This window comes from Miniopterus schreibersii (assembly GCF_964146895.1).
Source record: "Miniopterus schreibersii genome assembly, chromosome: 13".
NCBI lineage: Eukaryota > Metazoa > Chordata > Mammalia > Chiroptera > Miniopteridae > Miniopterus > Miniopterus schreibersii.
This window is the reverse complement of record NC_138113.1, coordinates 48,772,895-48,791,314: the sequence shown is the minus strand read 5'-3', so window position 1 is coordinate 48,791,314 and position 18,420 is coordinate 48,772,895. Positions and strand designations below refer to the sequence as shown.

Sequence of the window (18,420 nt, the reverse complement as noted above, 5' to 3'; positions counted from 1 at the left end):
TCATTGGTTGTTTCTTGCATGTGCCCTGATGGGGGATCGAACCTACAACCCTGGTGTATTGGGACGACACTCTAACCAACTGAGCTACCTGGCCAGGGCAGAAAGACATTTTTATAGTTTTTGAACTTTGAAGTGCACTTCTAAAACTAAATGTTCATTCTCCCATGAAAATCTGTGGGCTATATACATATAATAAAAAGGAAAGATTTAAAATTCTGAAATTTATTTTAGGACCTTAAAGGTATCTATCTGTCAACTGAGATAACTCAGAGCACCTCTAACACCTGTGAGTCTCATAAAGAAGTTGCACAATACCCCAGAGGTGTTCACTGAGCAACACACACAGTACAGAGGAAAAGGCAAGTCCCCTCATTCCTCTTGTGTTCCCTTCATTTCGGAATGCCAAGGTTTTGGGAACTGTATTTATTTCACTATTCATTCCCTAAATCCAATCCTGCTTGAAAGAAGATAAAAAAGCATGGGACACATAAAAACCTCCTCCAAAAATACAGTAGCCAATCTGGGGCAGTTTTCCACATGCTTTTAAGCGGTTAGTCCTTCCTTTCCCATCCCCAATTACTTATCATAACCCAGTATCTGTCCCTGATTGCAAATGAGTTGTATTCTGATTCCCATCTCCCTTCTCATTCAAAATCAGCCAGCTCCAGACAACTGAAAGAGGAAAATTTATCCAAATATGGCATATCTTTCAACCAATGCACAAGTGTTTCATTATTTAACATGTAGCTAAGAGGTTCCCAACATTTCCAGATTTATAATGGGGGTACAGAGAAGGGACCTGTGGTCTTCCTACTGCAAACAAAATTCCAAGACCCCCCATCCCAGCCAACTTGCCCTTGGTTTTACTGAGACTCTCAAAGCCATGTAGCCATGCAATGAATCTGTCCTCAATTTCTGCTAACTCCGCCTCTGCATCTCTCTACACCCTTACCTTCAACTCTTGGGCTAGTCTACAGAACTAGGACACCTACTCTCAAGCATCCTCCATCAGTGAAGGAAGACGACTGCCTTCCTCCCTAAGTTCTCAGGCTCATCTCCTCTTCCTTCGCATTTTCTCTGCCATTCATCTTCCACGCTTACCCCCTTGCCCCTACAAACAGGCTCCCACTCTAGCATCCTAAGTATGCTTTCAAAGCCTGGGGCTCCTCCCTTTTCCCTTCATGCCACAGCCATTCTTTTTCTTTTTTTTTTTTTTTGTATTTCTCACAGAGGGTATTTTTTCCATTCACTTTTTTTTTTTTAAAGACAGAGTGGAAAGGAGGGAGGGAGAGAGAAACATCGATGTGAGAAACACATCGAATGGTTGCCTCTGCACGCACCCCAACCAGGGCCTGGGATGAACCTGCAACCCAGGTAACGTGGCCTTGACTAGAAATCGAACTCATGACCCTCCGGTGCAGGGGGGAGGAGATGATGCTCTAACCACTGAGCTCACTGGCCAGGAACAGCCATTTTTCTTAAATGGTTGTCTGGAGTCCAGTTTTCCAACATCTTCCAGGTTACGGCAGGATGGAAAGTGAAACGTGTAAGGTACACGGGTAGAGAGAGCAGGCTGCTCCCCACTGTGGGAGTCTGGTCTGGGGTTCCAGCTGAGGAGTGAGAGATGGGCCACACCCAGGACCAGTCCAGTGCACAGTGCCTTGGCACCTGAGGGGGAATCCCTAAGCTCCTGTCTCTGCCTCCCTATCCTCATCACTGCACTTGCCTGGAATACTTCTCGCTGTGGGCACCAAAAACTTCCTAATTAGTGAATTCCCAAAGGCCCTCTTGACTCCTCCATCTTCTTGTCCCCTCTGTGGCATCTGTCACTGAGGACACCCCTCCCTTTTCTTTTCCCTCTAGCTCCCATGATGTCACAGTACCTAAGCTCTCCTCCCACCGTGGCAAGCGCTCCTTTCCATTCCCCTTCGGTGACTTCTTTCTCCACTCTGAGCATCTTCTCCTCTCCTCCTCTTGCTCCCCTGCATCACCCAGTTGCTGCAGTTTCAACTATTCCCTCAATATCCCCTCAAACCCAAGCTGTCTCCAATGAAACAGCAGTTTCTCCAAGTGAGAGCCTCTTACAGACCATGGGGGCACTGATATTGCCAAAATAGTCAAGAGCATCTGTCCAGCACGGGGTAGGCAAAGACGGTAGGCCAGGGCCTCACCCGCAAGAAGTCATCCCCCCAGGTCACCCAGGCTCAGACACCAGGGGTTCACTGTGACATCAGCCACTTTCTACCTACAGTATCGTCTCTCCCTGAACAAATTCAACCAGTCATCCCAGTCTCTCCCATCCTTTCCATTTGGATACTCTTAAGCCTTTTTTCATCTCACCCTTGGAATCCTGTGAGTCTTCAAACCGTTCTAGCCCCTTCCAGGTCCTCTCCCTCCAATCACTAATAGCTTTCTAAGAACATGTATGAGTCACATCACTTCCCAGTATAACTTTCAATGGTTGTCTGCTGCTTCTTGAGTAAGGCCAGATTCCTTCACTGGCATTCAAGGTCTGGCCCCTTATCCTTTCAGGCAAACAGAATCATTACCCCAAATAGCCCCGAACTTTTTTCCTTCCTCCACACCTCTGCTCTCCCTGTGTTGGCTTCGACCTCAAGATGAGGGTGAAGGTGGACTTCCACTTTTCACTATAAACACCTCTGTACTATTTACATTTATTATTAACAAGAATTACTTTTAAATATATATTTTAATTTTTCTATTACAGTTGATATTCAATATTATGTTAGTAGTTTTTTTTCATATGTGTTTATTGATTTCGGAGAGAGGAAGGGAGAGGGAGAGAGATAGAAACACCAAAGATGAGAGAGTCATTGATCGGCTGCCTCCCGCATGTCCCCTACTGGGGATGGAGCCCGCAACCCGGGCATGTGGCCCGACCGGGAACCAAACCGGTCGATGCTCAACTGCTGAGCCACTCTGGCTGGGCTTTGTATTAGGTTTAGTGGTTAGACAATCAACAAGAATTACTTTGAATTAAAGAATGACTGAGTTGTGGGACCAGTTTAAAACAACTTCCTCACCTCAGCAGGTGTGGCTCAGTTGGTTGAGAGTCATCCCATGCACTGAGAGGTTGCCGGTTCGATTCCCAGTCAGGGCACATGCCTGGGTTTCAGGCTCTATCCCCAGGACAGGATGTGCAGGAGGCAGCTGATCTATGTTTTACTCTCACATCAATGTTTCTCTCTCTCCCTTCCTCTCTCTCTAAAAATCAATTAAAAAAACAAAACAAAAAAACCCACAAAATTTCCTCTACTTGCCTTCCTTGATCTTGATGGCCCAAAACAATCCTTCTGTTCTCAAAATTTCTTCTCTGGACTTTATGAACTCCTAACACAGACTTCCTATTATAGTGGTTTGTGCTAACATTACCTTTTTTTTTCTTTCCATCCTCACCTGAGGACACGCTTAGAGCGAGGGAGGGAGAGCGAGCGAGAGAGAACATGGATGAGAGAGAAGTATCGATCGGTTGCCTTCAGAATGCTCCCTGGCTAGGGATCAAACCCACAACCCTGGTATGTGCCCTTATCTGGAATCAAACCAGCAACTTTTTGGTGTTTGGGACAACACTCAACCAACAGAGCCACTCCCATTGGGCAGTTACTTCTTCCTAACTCATTTTTTAAATCCTTTAGGGCAAAGTTGGGTCTAATTCATCCCTTCTCCCACAGTCCCTTAGTCATTGCCCATAATGTGCCCTCAATAAACATCTTATAGATGCCAGTCTAAAGTTCCCCAGTTTAGCAAGTAAAAGTTGGCTCTAAATTGGAATATAAGTAGGATCTTTGCATTATAGGTTTTCCAATCTATTATGCAAAGTTAAAACAATGTGTGGCATGAATTCTTTTTTATGTCACAAATGTTTCTGTTAACTTTGCACATCACTGTAAAGGCTGGAATATGCTATTAAAGGTTAGGTTTTGTTGTTGATGGAAGCATGCGTGTGTGTGTGCATGTGTGTGTGTGCGCACTAGCCTACTTTCTCCTCAAGAATCCAGAGAAGTGAGATCAATGAAGAATGAGACCAACCTATAACTTTCTAAAATTATAACAGAGCAAGCAGATATTCCCACCCATCCAAAAAAGAAAACCTGACAGGGTTTGAGACCCTCTAGAGGGTCTGTCACCCCAGCAATCCAAGTGCCAAAACTTCAACAATGCAGGCAGGGCCCTCGCAAAAGCTTGGTCCATGTGGAAAGCCCTCATTAAACCCTCAGTTATATTTAGAAAAAAATGGAACAGAAGTTATATTTAGATAAAATGGCTTAAAAGAATTTTTACCGAGAGCAGCATGTTTATCCTATCTCCCATAAGAAAGGTTTTCCTTAGCTTTTACATACAACTCCTAAAAACAGACAACTTCTCTAAACATACAGAAAGATTTCTGCTTGGGTTCTTTGTGTCAGAAAGAAATCAGGAGCACCCAGGATATCGGCAAGACTGCCTTTGGAAAGCAGTGGAATAGGAAGGACTTAAAAAGAAACAGGTTTGGTGAACAAAAAACCATTTCATACAGAAACCTGAGTTGAGATGGTCTCAGAAAGGTGTGAGGATATGGTACTGAGCTGTGCGAGAAAAGCTGTTAAACTTATAAACTGGACACAAAACCTATAGATTTCCTCAGCAATCTACCTAGAAGTGGCGCTCTTTTCCAAAATGTCATTAGCGCTCTAGTCGTGGTCACAGTCAAACTATTCTCCATTGCTTTGTAGCTAGCTCGCTGAACCACAGTCAGCATTTTCCTTTTGGCTCTGATTAGTCAAACTATTTTTATTAGTCAAACTATTTTTGACATTCACTTTCTTCTGTGTTGACTTACATTTTCCTAACAAAATCCTAGTCAACAGCGCCAAGGTGGTTTAGCAAACTTGTGAAGCCTTTTCAGGAATGAATGTATCATTTTGGGGTGACTATTTGAAGAAGGAAAGATGGTTTGTGACAGTTATTCCTTTCTTCCTAGGCCACAAGGTCCCCAGGGCTCCAGATGGGAATGAATCATGGCTCGGAGGCTTGGCACACACCCCAGGTTAAGGGGACCTCTTCTCTAAAGAGCCTCAGGAAGAGGCCACTTCCCAGCCTCCCAGCCAAACCAGAGTGGAGGCCAAAGGTAATGCCTGGGGAGGAGATGGCCGACAGCAGGACTGGCCAGCCCCCAGTCATCCTAGCAGGAATTATGCCAGTGCTAAGGGTGTTACAGCCCTGCTGCTTGCTATTCCTAGGGTCAATTAACACCCTGAAAACACTCCAGCTAATCCCTACTTTTGCTTCTGGCTTGGTATTTCCAGAAAGTGTTGGCACAACAGAGAACTGAAGTCACCAATTTTATACCACTTGCAGGCCTTACAGCAACAAAGCCTAAAGCTGTGAAATTAGATATGAAACAAATACAGACCTAGACACCAGAAGAGACCAGATTATTCCAGACACTTCCCTCCCCCCTTCCCTTTCTTCCATCCCATATCTATCCACATCCATTTTAAGAGGATGGACCCCAAAAGAGGGTCTACAGTTTGAATCACATTAGTTACATTAATATAATCACCCAGAAGAAAGCATCATCTCAACCTTCTAGTCCACGCAAGTGATTAAGGCTTTCCTCACTTGCTTTCCTAACAGCCCATGATACCAAGGATAGGGTCAAAGAGCAGGTTCTATTGAGCTGACTGAACTGCAGGAAATGTCCCCAAACATCAATGAACTTCGTAAGCAGGCAGGCCTAACACAGTGATAGGCACTTAAAGATCACAGAAACAATAGGGACACTGAACTTCTGCAACAACAAATCACCAGGGAGACAAAACGTAGGTATGAGAGTGTGCTAGGACATACTAAGTCCCTTATGAAGCGTCGAGAGAGAGGGTGAGTGTCCTCGGAGGCTTGAAAAGAGGGCTGGCGACATGGGCCAGGGCAGGGAACAGCTGCGGGGATGAAGATGAACAGGCAGGCAGAGGCATGCAGAGGGGGAAAGGTCGACTTCCCCAAGGAGGGCTCTGAAAATCCCACACAGGCCTAGATTTAGTAATCAGGAATCAGTATCACCAAGAACCTGCCTTGGAACTTTTGAGGCAAAAGAACATGTAAGATAGTAGAAAGAAGGAAGGGTGGTAGAAGGTGGTAGAAGGGAGGAAGGATAGGACTGACACAAACAGGAAATCTATCCCACTGGATCTCTTCCCTGGGGGGCAACTGTCACAGTCACCATTCAAAGAGGAAGAACCCAAATGTCCCAATGAGAAATGGGTAGCTAGAAGGAACAGCCTGTTGGAGGGAAATAACTGGTTCTGTTTGGGACACGTCTAGTGACTTTATCTGCACCAGATCCTGGATCAGTGATCACTCACAGGCTCATGCCTACAGACTCCTCTTTCCAGGCATCTTACTGGAAAATGGGAAAATGAGACTTTGGTAGCATAACCCCCTCACACGCACAGTTACAGGAACCCTACCAAAACTTTCAGAACCGAGCTACATCTGCAGACATGGCAGGGAATCAGCGAAAACCTAAACAAAGTTGCTACAGCTTGTACCGCTCAACTTTTACTCACACCTTTTTTCTTTTAATATGAATGAGAAAAAGTAACCGCCAGATGCCCATATCCAGTTTATACTCAGGACTTCCTGGGATGCTCCAAAGCAGGGCCAAAGCCACAGACCTCCCCGGCCTGACCGACTGGGTTCTTCAGAGCCCCCACCTCCACCCCTACATGTCAACTGGCCAGCAAAGCGCACCACTGAACCCACAGGAGAGGTCTCGGCTCTCCACCGACCCTGACAGCAGGGATCGTCCGTTTAGACGATCGTCCATTTAGCAACGAGCGTTTCTCAGGCGCCCCTTGAATTATGACCCTTACGTAAGGACAGACTGAACATACAGTAAGTTTGTCCGGCTCTGCTCCTAAGGCGCCAACACTGCCCGCCCCCTAATCAAGAACCAACTGGCAGGCACTGGGAAGCTGGGCGGGAAGCAGAGAACCACTACCGTGCCCGCGGTGCCCAAGGGGCAGCACGCAAAAGCCTGGCACGTAGTGGACAGGCGCTCGCCCAAATCTGTCATCGGACCTAGCACCTGGGCAGAGGCCCCCTGCTTGGGGTGGCGGCTCCGGGGACACAAAGCCTGCCCAGCCCCGGCTACGCCCCTCGCGACTCCGGGGGGGGGTTCAGAGCCAGCGAGGGGGAGATGGAATCCGCCCTCATTTGCACTTCGTCTGGGGCCGGGTCAATTTGCTTAATCACGGCTCTAAATGCCAGCGCGCAGCACACAATGCGCGCCCATTAACAGGTTTAAAGTGTCGCAGCGCCCGCTTTAAATGAGAAAAGTCGGCCACAAAGGAGGGAAAAGCCAAGTTCCTCAACTTGAAGAATGCCGCGGGATGCCCTCGAAATCGTCTCCGCGAGTTTAAAACCCCGAGCTGCACGGAGAGGTTGAGGCCCCCGCGCGAGGGCTGAGGGCGCGAAGACGGGGGTGTGAATAACCCGCCACGAACACTGGGTGTCTTAGGAACCGACTCGCAGCGGCCCCACGAAACTGAGGTCTGGGGGCAACGTCGCCAGCCCCGCTCCCCGGGCCCACTGCCCAACTGCCAGGGAAAGCTGACCCACTTCCAGGAAGGAAAACGAGACCCACCCGCCCCCGGCCCAAAGCCGGCAAAAATCCAAGTTTTCCTTGGTGGGAGCAAAGAATTTTGGAAGCCAAAGGAGATCCCAGAAGTGGACCCCCAAAGCCTCTCCCCAGAAAAAGGGGGGATTTAAAGGGTTTTTTACTTTCATCCAGGCACTGGCGAGCGCAGCCTAAACGCTCGGCCGCCACAGAGTCGTTCAACTCGGCAAAAAAGTTCCGCCGGGAATCCTCCCGGGACGGCCCCATCCCCCACCCGGTCGCGAGCTCGGGGGCGCATCCCGCCCGCCGGGCGTCCCACCCGCCCCGGCGCAGCCCGACAGGCGCTCACCGTGCGCGCTCCTCCGGGAGACAGGGGTCCGTTGGGGAGATACGGGCTGCTCAGGTCCGGGATCATCAGGAACGGATACCCAGGGTACGGGGGCCCCTTAAAGAACGCGCCGTCCTGGGGCCTTCTCACTGCGGACGAGACCGAGGCAGGGTGAGGCCGGGCCCCCGCGACAGCGCCGCGGCAGGGGCCCTTGGACGGGGACCCGGGACCCGAGCGCCCTCCCGCGCGCCCCAGGACGGCTGCCGCCTAGAGGGGCGGAGAGCAGGGGCACGGCCACGGGAGCCTCGGGAGCTTGGGGAGCCGGGGGCGGCCCGAACTGAGGCTCAGAGCCCCGCGGGGCCCGGGATTGGGGGCTGCCCCGACCAGCACGTACCTTCGGCGAAATAGTCCCGCGGCTTCTGGAAGGCGTCCCGAGAGGGCTGCGGGCGCCTCTCCGCCTGCAGAGGAGACACAAAGGCGAGGGCGGGTGAGCGGGCGCCGAGCAGGGGTCCTCGGGGTCGGCCGCCGGAGCCTCCTTACCTCCGAGTCCGAGCTGCTGCTCTGGTTCTCCGACTCGTTGACCAGGGACGACTTAACCTCGTCCAGGTCCCGCTGCGCCGAGGCGCTGTCGCTGCTCGGCTCCTGCTCCTCGCCCCCTTCGTCCTGGAAGGGGATCAGCTCGTCGTTCGCCCCGAGGTCGTCCCCTCCACCGGCCGCCCCGGCACCCGAGCCGCCGCCGCCGCCGCCGAGCTGGGGCATGGTGGGGCCGCGGGCCGGGGCCACCGCTCTCCGAGCCCCGCGCCGCGCGCGCCCGGCCCGGCCCGGCCCGGCGCCCCTCCCTCCCGCTCGCCCGGCTGCTCCGCTCGCTCCCGCAGCGGCCGCAGCAACAAAGTTTGACAGGGCGTGGTCCGGCGGGAAGTGGGGCCGGCGCGGCCGGGCCGAGCGGGGGCGGCTCGGCTCGGGCCCCTCCGGCAGCGCCGAGCCCAGGGCTCCCCAACTCGCCGCCACCGCCTGCTCCGCCGGGGCGTCCCAGCGCCTGGCCCGCCGGGGAGGGGCGAGCGGGGCAGGAAGGAGGGCCCGCCGGGCTGGGCAGGGGGGCCGGAGGGAGGAGCCCGGCTGCAAGCTGACACCCGCGCGCCGCGCGGAACCCCGCCAGCCCCGGCGCGCACACACTCACTCGCATTCACACTCGCCCACCGCTCGCTCACACCTTCCGGGGGCTGCACCTCCCCGCCGCGCGCCCCGCCCTCACCCCCGGGCTCGTCCAGACCCCCCTCCCCGGCGCCCCACCTCGCACCCCCGGCGGCCCTCCCCCCACCGACCCTCGGACCGCAGGAGTCCCACCCCCACCCCTAGGCAGCCCCTAACTTTCTTCCAAATAACCCCCAGAACTCGGCAGGGATTCCACACCCCCTCCCACCGGCGCCGCGCGCTGGCGGGCGGCACTGCCCCCTGTGGGAAAGCCTCGGACACGCAGACCCGCGGGCGACACTCACTGCCCGGGGTTCTTCGAGCGCGGGACACCGCGCGGCCTGGCCGCCCCGGCGGCATGGAGCAGACGACGGGGAGCATGTGTGGCACTGGCGAGTATGCCGCGCGGCCTGCCGCTCCTCTGTCCTGTGGGCTTCCAAGGTGCCCCCCGCCCTAGCCCACTTTTTTTACCTTGTTCAGGTGTCTGGAGTCATCTGAAATCCCAAAGACCATTTTCACCTCAAGGTTCCGTACTAGGTCCTTAACCAAGTAACTCATGGTCCTGGGTTCAGACAGGATTCGGATTTGGTTCGTTGAGAGGAAAATTCTCTGCCAGTGACCATTCACGAATCTGCCTCGGTGACCAAAGAGTGTATGAAATATGCCCAACCAGCCTCATACTTAAAGAAATGCCTGTTCCAATAACATTAAGAGAACATCCCTCTCCAACCAGTTTGGTAAAGTTTGAAAAAGTCCATCTTGTGTTATCCACAGTGGGGAACTATCAGGTGGGAGCATATTTTAAAAGCAGACTGGAAGGCAGTATGGAAATACCTAAAACCATTTAAAACACAACTGGCAGAGGAGTTTTCTACAGATGCAAGAAAGTTCAAAGCATCAGGGAAGTCTGTAAAATGAGTTTTGGGTCTTTCTTACCAGCTCAAAAGAATGAGGTCCCTGCCCATACAGACCCTGGAATAATTTTGGAGAGACACCCTTTAAGGAAAAACGGTATATATGGCACTATTTCTTTTTCTTTTTTTTTTTTTAATCGCCCTGGCGAGTTAGCTCGGTCTGTCCCAGTATGCCAAGGTTGTGGGTTTGATCCCCTGTCCAGGCGCATACATGCAGCAACAAATGAATGCACAAATAAGTAGAACAACAAACCCCTCTCTCTCTTCCCCCTCCCTCCCTAAAATCAATATATTTTTTTAAATTACATATATTTGTTTCTGCACAGAAAAAGTCTGAGAAGATGCACACCAAATTATTATCAATATTTCTGGGAAAAAGATAGGCCAGAGGAGAGGGGCAGTTTTGTTTTCTACTTCCTACATATTTTACAAGCAGATATGCCTTATCTAGTTTTTTACACAATACATGAATATAGTCTGATAAAGCTTTTTTCAAACAATATAGATGTATCTTGAGTAGTATCTTGAGTAAAAAGTAAAATTTCTTTTCCCTCTTCCCACGTCTCCCTCCAGTTAACCTCCTTCCTGTTACTAGTTTGGTGTATTTCCTCCCAGACATTTTCCTAGGCAGTTATCTACATGTGCAAACACATACAACGTTCAGATTTACTTTCACATAAATAGAATTATACTGTTCATATTATTGCACGATTTTTCATTTTTATAAGTTTTAAAAGTCAAAAGGCTTTTTTCATGTATTCCATAACATGAAGACTTTTGTATTAGCTTCCCATCGTTACTCTAACAAATCACTGCAAATTTGGTGGCTTAAAACACCAGAAATGCTTTCTCTTACTGTTGTGGAGGCCAGAAGTCTGAAATGAGTGTCACTAAATCAAAATCAAGGTGTTGGCAGGGCCATATTCCCTCCTGAGGCTCTAGGGAGAATATATTCCTTGTCTCTTCCAGCTTCTGGTGGCTGCCAACATTCCTTGAGATCTCACCACTCCAACTTCTGTCTTGGTGGTCACGTTGCCTTCTTTGTCAGACCTCTGTCCGCCTTCTTGTAAGGAAGAACACTTGCGTTGTCATTTAGGACCCACTCAGGTAATCTTGGATAATCTCCCCACTCAAGAGCCTAGACTTCAGCACATCTGCACAGACCCCTTTTCCTTACGTGGACCCTGAGAAAAAAGATACTTACTGAGAAGGGTTCCTGGTGTCTAATTGGGCTCAAATTTTAAAAACAGAACCTAACAGCCATTTCTACACAGGGGCCTCCCACCTGAAGTACACTTCAAGGAGAAGCCCTTCCCCAGCTCCCTGCCTCCTGCACTGGGCTCCTGCCATCTGAGCCAGCCCTTATAAAGGAGTTCCTGGAATTCTGTTTCAACCAATATGACTGAAACTTTCCCCTTCCAATCGCAGCTGCACAGCTCCAGCCCCAGCTATTGGTTCACCAACCAATCAGACCAGCTCCATCCTGACGAATCAGGACAGTGACTTTGGATCAATCAAACTGAAAAGGTTTGGAATCCTCCTTTGCATGAAGAGGGACCAATCAGGGACTAGGGGTAGGGGCTTCTGTCTGTATAAATCAACTCCCCCCTGGCTGGGGGAGTACACTTTCTCTTTGCTCCAGAGGCTGTCTGTCTCAGCGGGTGCTAACCTGGCTTGACTGGAGCAGGTGGAATAGTACAGAGCTATCTAGTTGCAGAATCATGCCCCAGGGCTGCTTCGACCCAGGGCCACTTCACAGACATGCAGTTTCACAACTGTGCTGCTTCATAATTGAACTCTAACACTGCTGAGCTGTTCCACAGCCCTGCTGTATCACAATTGAGCTGTTTGCACTGAATAGTTTCCTTCTTCACCACGCCCCAAATTGGGGATTCCTGTTGGCATTGAACTGGCACCACGATATCGGTTGACATTTATAAGGTAACATTCACAGGTTCTGGAAATTAGTACGGGGGCATATCTTCAGAGTGAGCCATTATTGGTTTACCAAACTTATCAACCTGAAAGAAATGCAAATTGAAACAACACAGAGATACTGTTTTTCATCTATCAGATTGGCAAAGGTAGCATCAAATATTAACACCCAGCACTGGCCCTTGTGCAGAGAAGAAATAAGCTTCCGGGCATGCCATTGTGTAACACTTCTGAAGGAAAGTTTGCCAATGCCTATGAAAAACCTTTGAAAGTGTGAACTTCTGACTCACCTATGCACTTCTAGGATTTTATACTAAGAAATAACCAGATACACAAGGAAACCTATAGATGTCTTCATCACCGTGAAAAGCTGGAAACAATTTCAATGTCCCCAAATAAGAAATCGGTGTTTTTTTTAATCATGGTGCATTCATCGAGTGTAATGCTGTGACATTATGAAAATGTTTACCTATGTGGAAAGAGGCTCATGATAGAGTAACATTAAAATGAACTTGCATAGACGTTGCTTTTCATTAAAATGGAGTATGGAGGTCAGACTGTCCTTTCCATCAAGAACAACTATAAGTGATGGGAAAACACCCAAATACAACAACACACCGAGCTGATTTGAAGGCATTAGAGTCAACCAAATCAGCCGGGACTTGGGTCAAGATACCAAAGAGAAGGGAAGTTCATTGAAGTGAATTTGTATTTACTGCTGTTTCCTTTGGTGGTCTGCAACATCAGGCATAGTGTCCAAACAAAAAGCAACTGTCTAGAGCAGGCAAACGATAGCCTGCTGTCTGTATCTGTAGCGCCTGTCAGCTAAGAATGTTTCTTATATTTTTAAACGGTTCCCCCCAAATCAAAGAAGGATAATAGTTTATCATATGAAAATTCTATGAAATTCAAACTTTAGTGTTGATAAAGTTTTATTGGAAGATAGCCACATTCATTAGTTTCCATAATGCCTATGGCTGCTTTAACACTATAATGCTAGTGTTTAAAAGGTGCGACAAAGACTGTATGTGGTGCTTTCATTGTGTTACACCACCACAGATTGTAGTGATGCAGAGTTTTGAGTGTCATGTATATTACTGTGCCATGACATTTTATTTTACTTCTTCTGTTATCAAATGCATACTCATCATTTCAGAACAAGAAAAGAAAAGTGGACTATGAATGTTGTGCTTTTAAGACATAGTAGGATGTGGATTATTTTATTATCAAATTAGATGGTAACGCATTGTGTTTATTATGCAACAGCACCAGCTATACTAAAAATATATATGTCAACATTCAAAAATTAAGCAAGCAATTTTTCCAGCTGAGAAGGGTCAGAAAAATTAGAAAATTGAAAACACAAAAATTTCTTCACCAAGTGAGTTTCCCAGAGTCCCATTAGTTAGTCAAGCAAAGAAAGCTACTTACAAATGGGAAGTTAATTACATTGCATTTGATTCAATAGTGGGGGGAAAATGTGTCTAGAGAAAGTAAACTTGCGTAGGACTATTAAACTTTCAGTATTGCTTAAAGAGTTGAGGACACTGGGGAAAACATGAATATTCAATTAGAAAACAAGGCAAATGATTTCAAGTGGTTTCCCTTGGCTTTTGATGAATTGACATATGTTGACAGTACTATTCAATTATTGTTTATTTACAGAGTCAATCGCAAATTTGAAGTGAGTGAAGAACTAGCCTTCATGAATAGTCTGTGTCGAACAGCTACAAGCAAGAGTATTTTCAAAGAAGTTGAGAAAACACTAATTCAGTGCAACCTGAAGTGGAATCTGCTAAGATGTATTACAACTGATAGAGGTAAAAATATGTGTTGCAGAAAAAGGCTTCCCTGGAGAAATTTACAAAGCAAGGTGTCTGTGGCCATGGTGTTCATTATATTATTTACCAGCAAGTACTTTGCAGAAAATACTTGACTCTATTACTTGTTACTGAGCCAGTAGTATTGATGAACTTTATTTGTTCTTGTGGACTTATCATCAGTTTTGTGACTTTTAGCCAGAAATAGAAGCTGAATATCCCTGACTTGCCTTATCACATAGCAGTTTAATGACTTCAGAGAGAGGAAGGGAGAGGGAGAGAGAGAGAGAGAAAAAAAAATCAATGATGGGAGAGTCATTGATTGGCTGCCTCCTGCACACCCCGGACCAGGGATCCAGTTCGCAACCCAGGCATGTGCCCTGACTGGGAATCAAACCTTGATCTCCTGGATCCAAGGTCGACACTCAACCACTGAGCCACGCCTGGCCAGGCCCGTTCTTTAAATTTCACAGAAATTTAATGGAACTACATAGCAACACAGACAATACTAACCAAAAAATAGCAGTTTGAGACTGTTGGTACCAGATCATTAAAATTATACATATAGACTGTATTCAAGGAAAATGCAAATGTCCTCATGTGGTAGAGAAAGTGGGTGATTTCCCCATCTATTTTCAAAATATCTTTTATTATTCTCTTGGTGATGCTTCAGCAATACATAAAAGTCACACAGAAATTTGATAGAGCATGAACATAGTGGAATGCCAATTTGAAACTACTCCTGAGCCCGATTTTGTGTTGCTAACTTTTGGAGTGTTATTTTCTAGTAAGTAGAATATATGTATAAGTCTGCATTTTGTTTTGTCCATTTGACCACATATTTTAGCATCATCTGCAAACTGACAGATGAAGTGTAAAGCATAACAAATGTGTTTTTTTCCTTCTAACCTGGGATAGTTTCTTGCAGCAACCACTGGCGGTGGTTCTGATAATACACCATGAGTGGAAGTAGTGAGGGTGGTGACTACAAAGTCCAAGGTTATTTCCTTTTTTGGTTTTGGATTCCTTTCACACAGCATTAACTACCTAGAAAAAGGTTTTCCCAAATTCTATTTTTGGGGTAACCATTTTTGAAGGAATAAATAATCCTTCCAGGTGGTCCAAAAGTTTCTTAGCTTTTAAGTTCTGTTCGCCTTGTGACACATCTGTTCATGACAAATCTACTGTGGTCATAATGAATTTTTCCAGTTATGTCACTTAGTCTTTTTGCAAATATGGAGTTAAATCATTTCATGGATGGGCTAATATTTGAGCGAGAGTACACAGCCTACTCATTCCATGAGTTAAAGAATTTCCCACCTATAAAAATCCCACTGAATCATCCTAGTAATGATTGTTAAACATTCTTTGGATTTTGAAAATAAAGTTGTGCAATAAACCCATTTTTCCGATGGGTATCAGGATGGAGAACATGGTAAATCTAAATCAAAGGATCTGTGTTTGCATTTGGGTTCTGGTAATGACCATGTAACTCTGGACAAGTCAACTTCATGTCAGGAAGCTTTGGTTCCCTCATCTATGAAACAGGGAAACGGAACCATAAGATGCCTGGTCTGGTCCAGATTATACAGACAGATCAGCTGTAAAGGATACTTTGGGTCCAATTGTGGAAATCTGAACATGGTTGAGATACAGAGGAGACAACAATGTATCATAATATGTCTTACTATTTTGTATTTCCCTCCAAGTTCACTTTCATTTCTTAGTTTACTATGGACTTTCTGGCTTCTGATCGTTTTGTGTTATTGTTCCTGGCAAAATTACACATGCTTTATTTTCTTTTCTCTCTGATTTTGAAAAAGGAGCTGGCACTCTAGCCCTTTAATCACAGCTTAAAAACTACTTCAATATCTTGAAGCTCACCCAGCTGAGCGTGGCTCAACGGTTGAGCGTCAACCTAGGATCCAGAAGATCAAGGTTCGATTCCAGGTCAGGGCACATGCCCGGGTTGAGGGCACCATCTCCAATGACTCTCTCATCATTGATGTTTCTCTCTTTTTCTCCCTCTCCTTTCCTCTCTCTGAAATCAATAAAGATATAAAAAAATATTTTTTTTAATTAAAAAAAAATAAATATCTTGAAGCTCACTTCAAGTGAACACACCCAGTTTTGATAAAAGGAGTTAAATTTTGCTCCCAAGAGTCCTTCAATGAACCAAATTCTGGTATTAAGTTTCCAATCCCATTTTTTATCATCTTTTGTTTTTTATTTATTTATTTTTTTAAATATATCTTTATTGATTTCAGAGAGAGGAAAGGAGAGGGAGAGAGACAGACAGAAACATCAATGATGAGAGAGTCATCGATCAAGCCCACAATCAGGCATGTGCCCTGACCCGGAATCGAACCCTGATTGCCTGGATCCCAGGTTGACTCTCAAGTGCTGGCTACGCCCAGCCGGGCCATCTTTTGTTTTTTAAAGTAGTATTATTCTATTATTATTTTTTCAAATTATGAAAGGAATATTGGCCACATAAAAAAGAAATCTGGCCTGGCTGGGTGTGGTTCAGCAGTTGAGCATCGACCTAGGATCCAGGCGAACAGGGTTTGATTCCTGGTCAGGGCACATGCCCGGGTTGTGGGCTCGATCAACGACTCTCTCATCATTGATGTTTCTATCTCTTCCTCTCCCTTCCTCTCTCTGAAATCAATAAAAATATTTTTTTTTAAAAAGAAAAGAAATCTGACGCAAAACCAATCAAGCAGTGAACAGTGCTATTTGCTGAAGATGAGCTAATAGGGGACTTTTTAGCTTCTACATTTCATATGTGTTTGTATATATATACACACATGTATTAGGTTCATAAACAAAAATATATACATATTTTTAATTTTTTGTGCTTATTACAGAAAATGGACAATTCATAAAATGTTGAAAGAACAGTGAAAGATAAAAATCTGCAAAAGCAAATGCAAGACATTTGCCATGGTTGGCATTGTACACCAGGTTCCCACCACACACATTGCTGACTCTAAACACTGGCGGGTGCTGCTGCCCTGCCCCCAGGGGAACTCTGCCAGGCTGCAACCACCAATGCACCAAAGAGCATGTGCTTTGGTTCTGCTTCTTTGCATCATTAACTCCTGATTCAAAGTCCAAAGTGAATATGTCTGTTCTTCAAGGCCTAGGTCGTTTAACCTGTATCATAGCTGCAAGGGAGCCTGGGAGAGTGAGAGCAACAATAGCTGCTGTAGGTCACACTCCCAGGAAACATTCTGAGACAGAGATGTGTCTGCAGTTTTATTGGGTAATGGTCTCAGGAACATCCGTAGAAGAGTGAGGGAGGCAAGGGATAGATGGAAAAGTTGAACTGCAAAACCGTTGCAACAGGACAACTTGACTGATCTCAAGGGAACTTTGGAGTTGGAATGTTCCTTTAGACTTGCCCCAAATTAAGGCATAGGGCCTAATGTTTGTACTCCTACAATGACTAGTCACTGACTATGGGTGCCACCAGAGTAGGGGGCACAATCTTGGGCAAAACTGTTCTCTTTTGCTCAGAGCAATTTCTAGAGAACGATTCAGCTGTGAGCCATTGGCAGCCAATACTCCTGGCAGCTGAAGAAATGAGTACCTCAGTCCCAATGGGGAACGCAGTGTGCACACCACAGCATCCACTACAGTCCACCCCTGTGCCGCTTAGATCCACTGCCTTTGTATAGCTAGCCCACTCCACCTAGAAATAGCTTCAGGATCTGAATGATCTCCTTGCCTGGAAAAACTTTTGAGAGAAAGGTTAGTGGGACAAGCTATAGCCCTCACTGCTTCAGCTGGCCTTAAGCCACAATCTCCCTCTCCTAATACATATTTTAGTCTAGAATTCCAGATTTCTCCCATCTTCAATCCAGATGGGCAGGGTTTACCAAGAGATTTCTCAGGGAATCAGTTGGGTACAAAATGCATTCTTCCCTACCCTCGCTGAGTAACAGCAATCCTACCTCCTTCTGATGATCACAATTAACAGTTACCCATGACAACATGTTTATTCCTTTCTTTTCTTGCTAGTCTCGGCATGAGTTGCCCAAAGTGACAGGGCAGCAGCTGTAGGGAGCTTTTACTCCTGGTGAAAGCATTCCCCTTCGGGAGCCAAGATCTCCGGAACTTAAAATTGAGGGGATAGTGTCCGGCTGGAGTGACTCAGTCAGTTGAGCTCATCCTGTGCACTGAAAGGTTGCTGGTTCGATTCCCAGTCGGGGCGCATACCTGGATTGCGGGTTCAATTCCTGGTTGGGGCACGAACTAAAGGCAACCAATCAACATTTCTCTCTCACATCGATGTCCCCTGTCTCTCCCTCTCTCTCTGTCTCTCCCTGTTTTCCTCTCTCTAAGCATGTCCTCAGGTGAGGATTAATAAAATAATAATTATTAATAATAATAATGATAATATTGAGAGGCTAGGAAGCTCAAGTTCCCCAAGTGACCAATGGGAGTGATGAGACCACTCCTACTTACATTCTTTGGTTTCCAACCTCATGCAGTATGTCTATTGTGGACACAACACCACATAATGGGCATTGATTTAGGGTGTATATTGCACCCTAGAGGATGATCCATTCTTGTTGACTATTATCTTTAAACTGGTACCTCAGCTAC

At 46.8% G+C, this 18,420-nt stretch overlaps 1 protein-coding gene across 1 annotated transcript in view; it reads right to left on the bottom strand.

The window, feature by feature from the left end:
• Positions 1–9,072, bottom strand: part of TCF7L1 (transcription factor 7 like 1) — a 138,303-nt gene extending 129,231 nt beyond the window's left edge. Inside the window, exons 1-3 of the mRNA XM_081157004.1 lie at positions 8,487–9,072; positions 8,341–8,404; positions 7,968–8,095 (exon numbers count right to left, since the gene is read on the bottom strand). Coding sequence (XP_081013130.1) covers positions 7,968–8,095; positions 8,341–8,404; positions 8,487–8,705 — 411 coding nt within the window. The 5' untranslated portion in view covers positions 8,706–9,072. The remainder of the gene's footprint in view (positions 1–7,967; positions 8,096–8,340; positions 8,405–8,486) is intronic.
• Between the last annotated feature and the right edge of the window lie 9,348 nt (positions 9,073–18,420).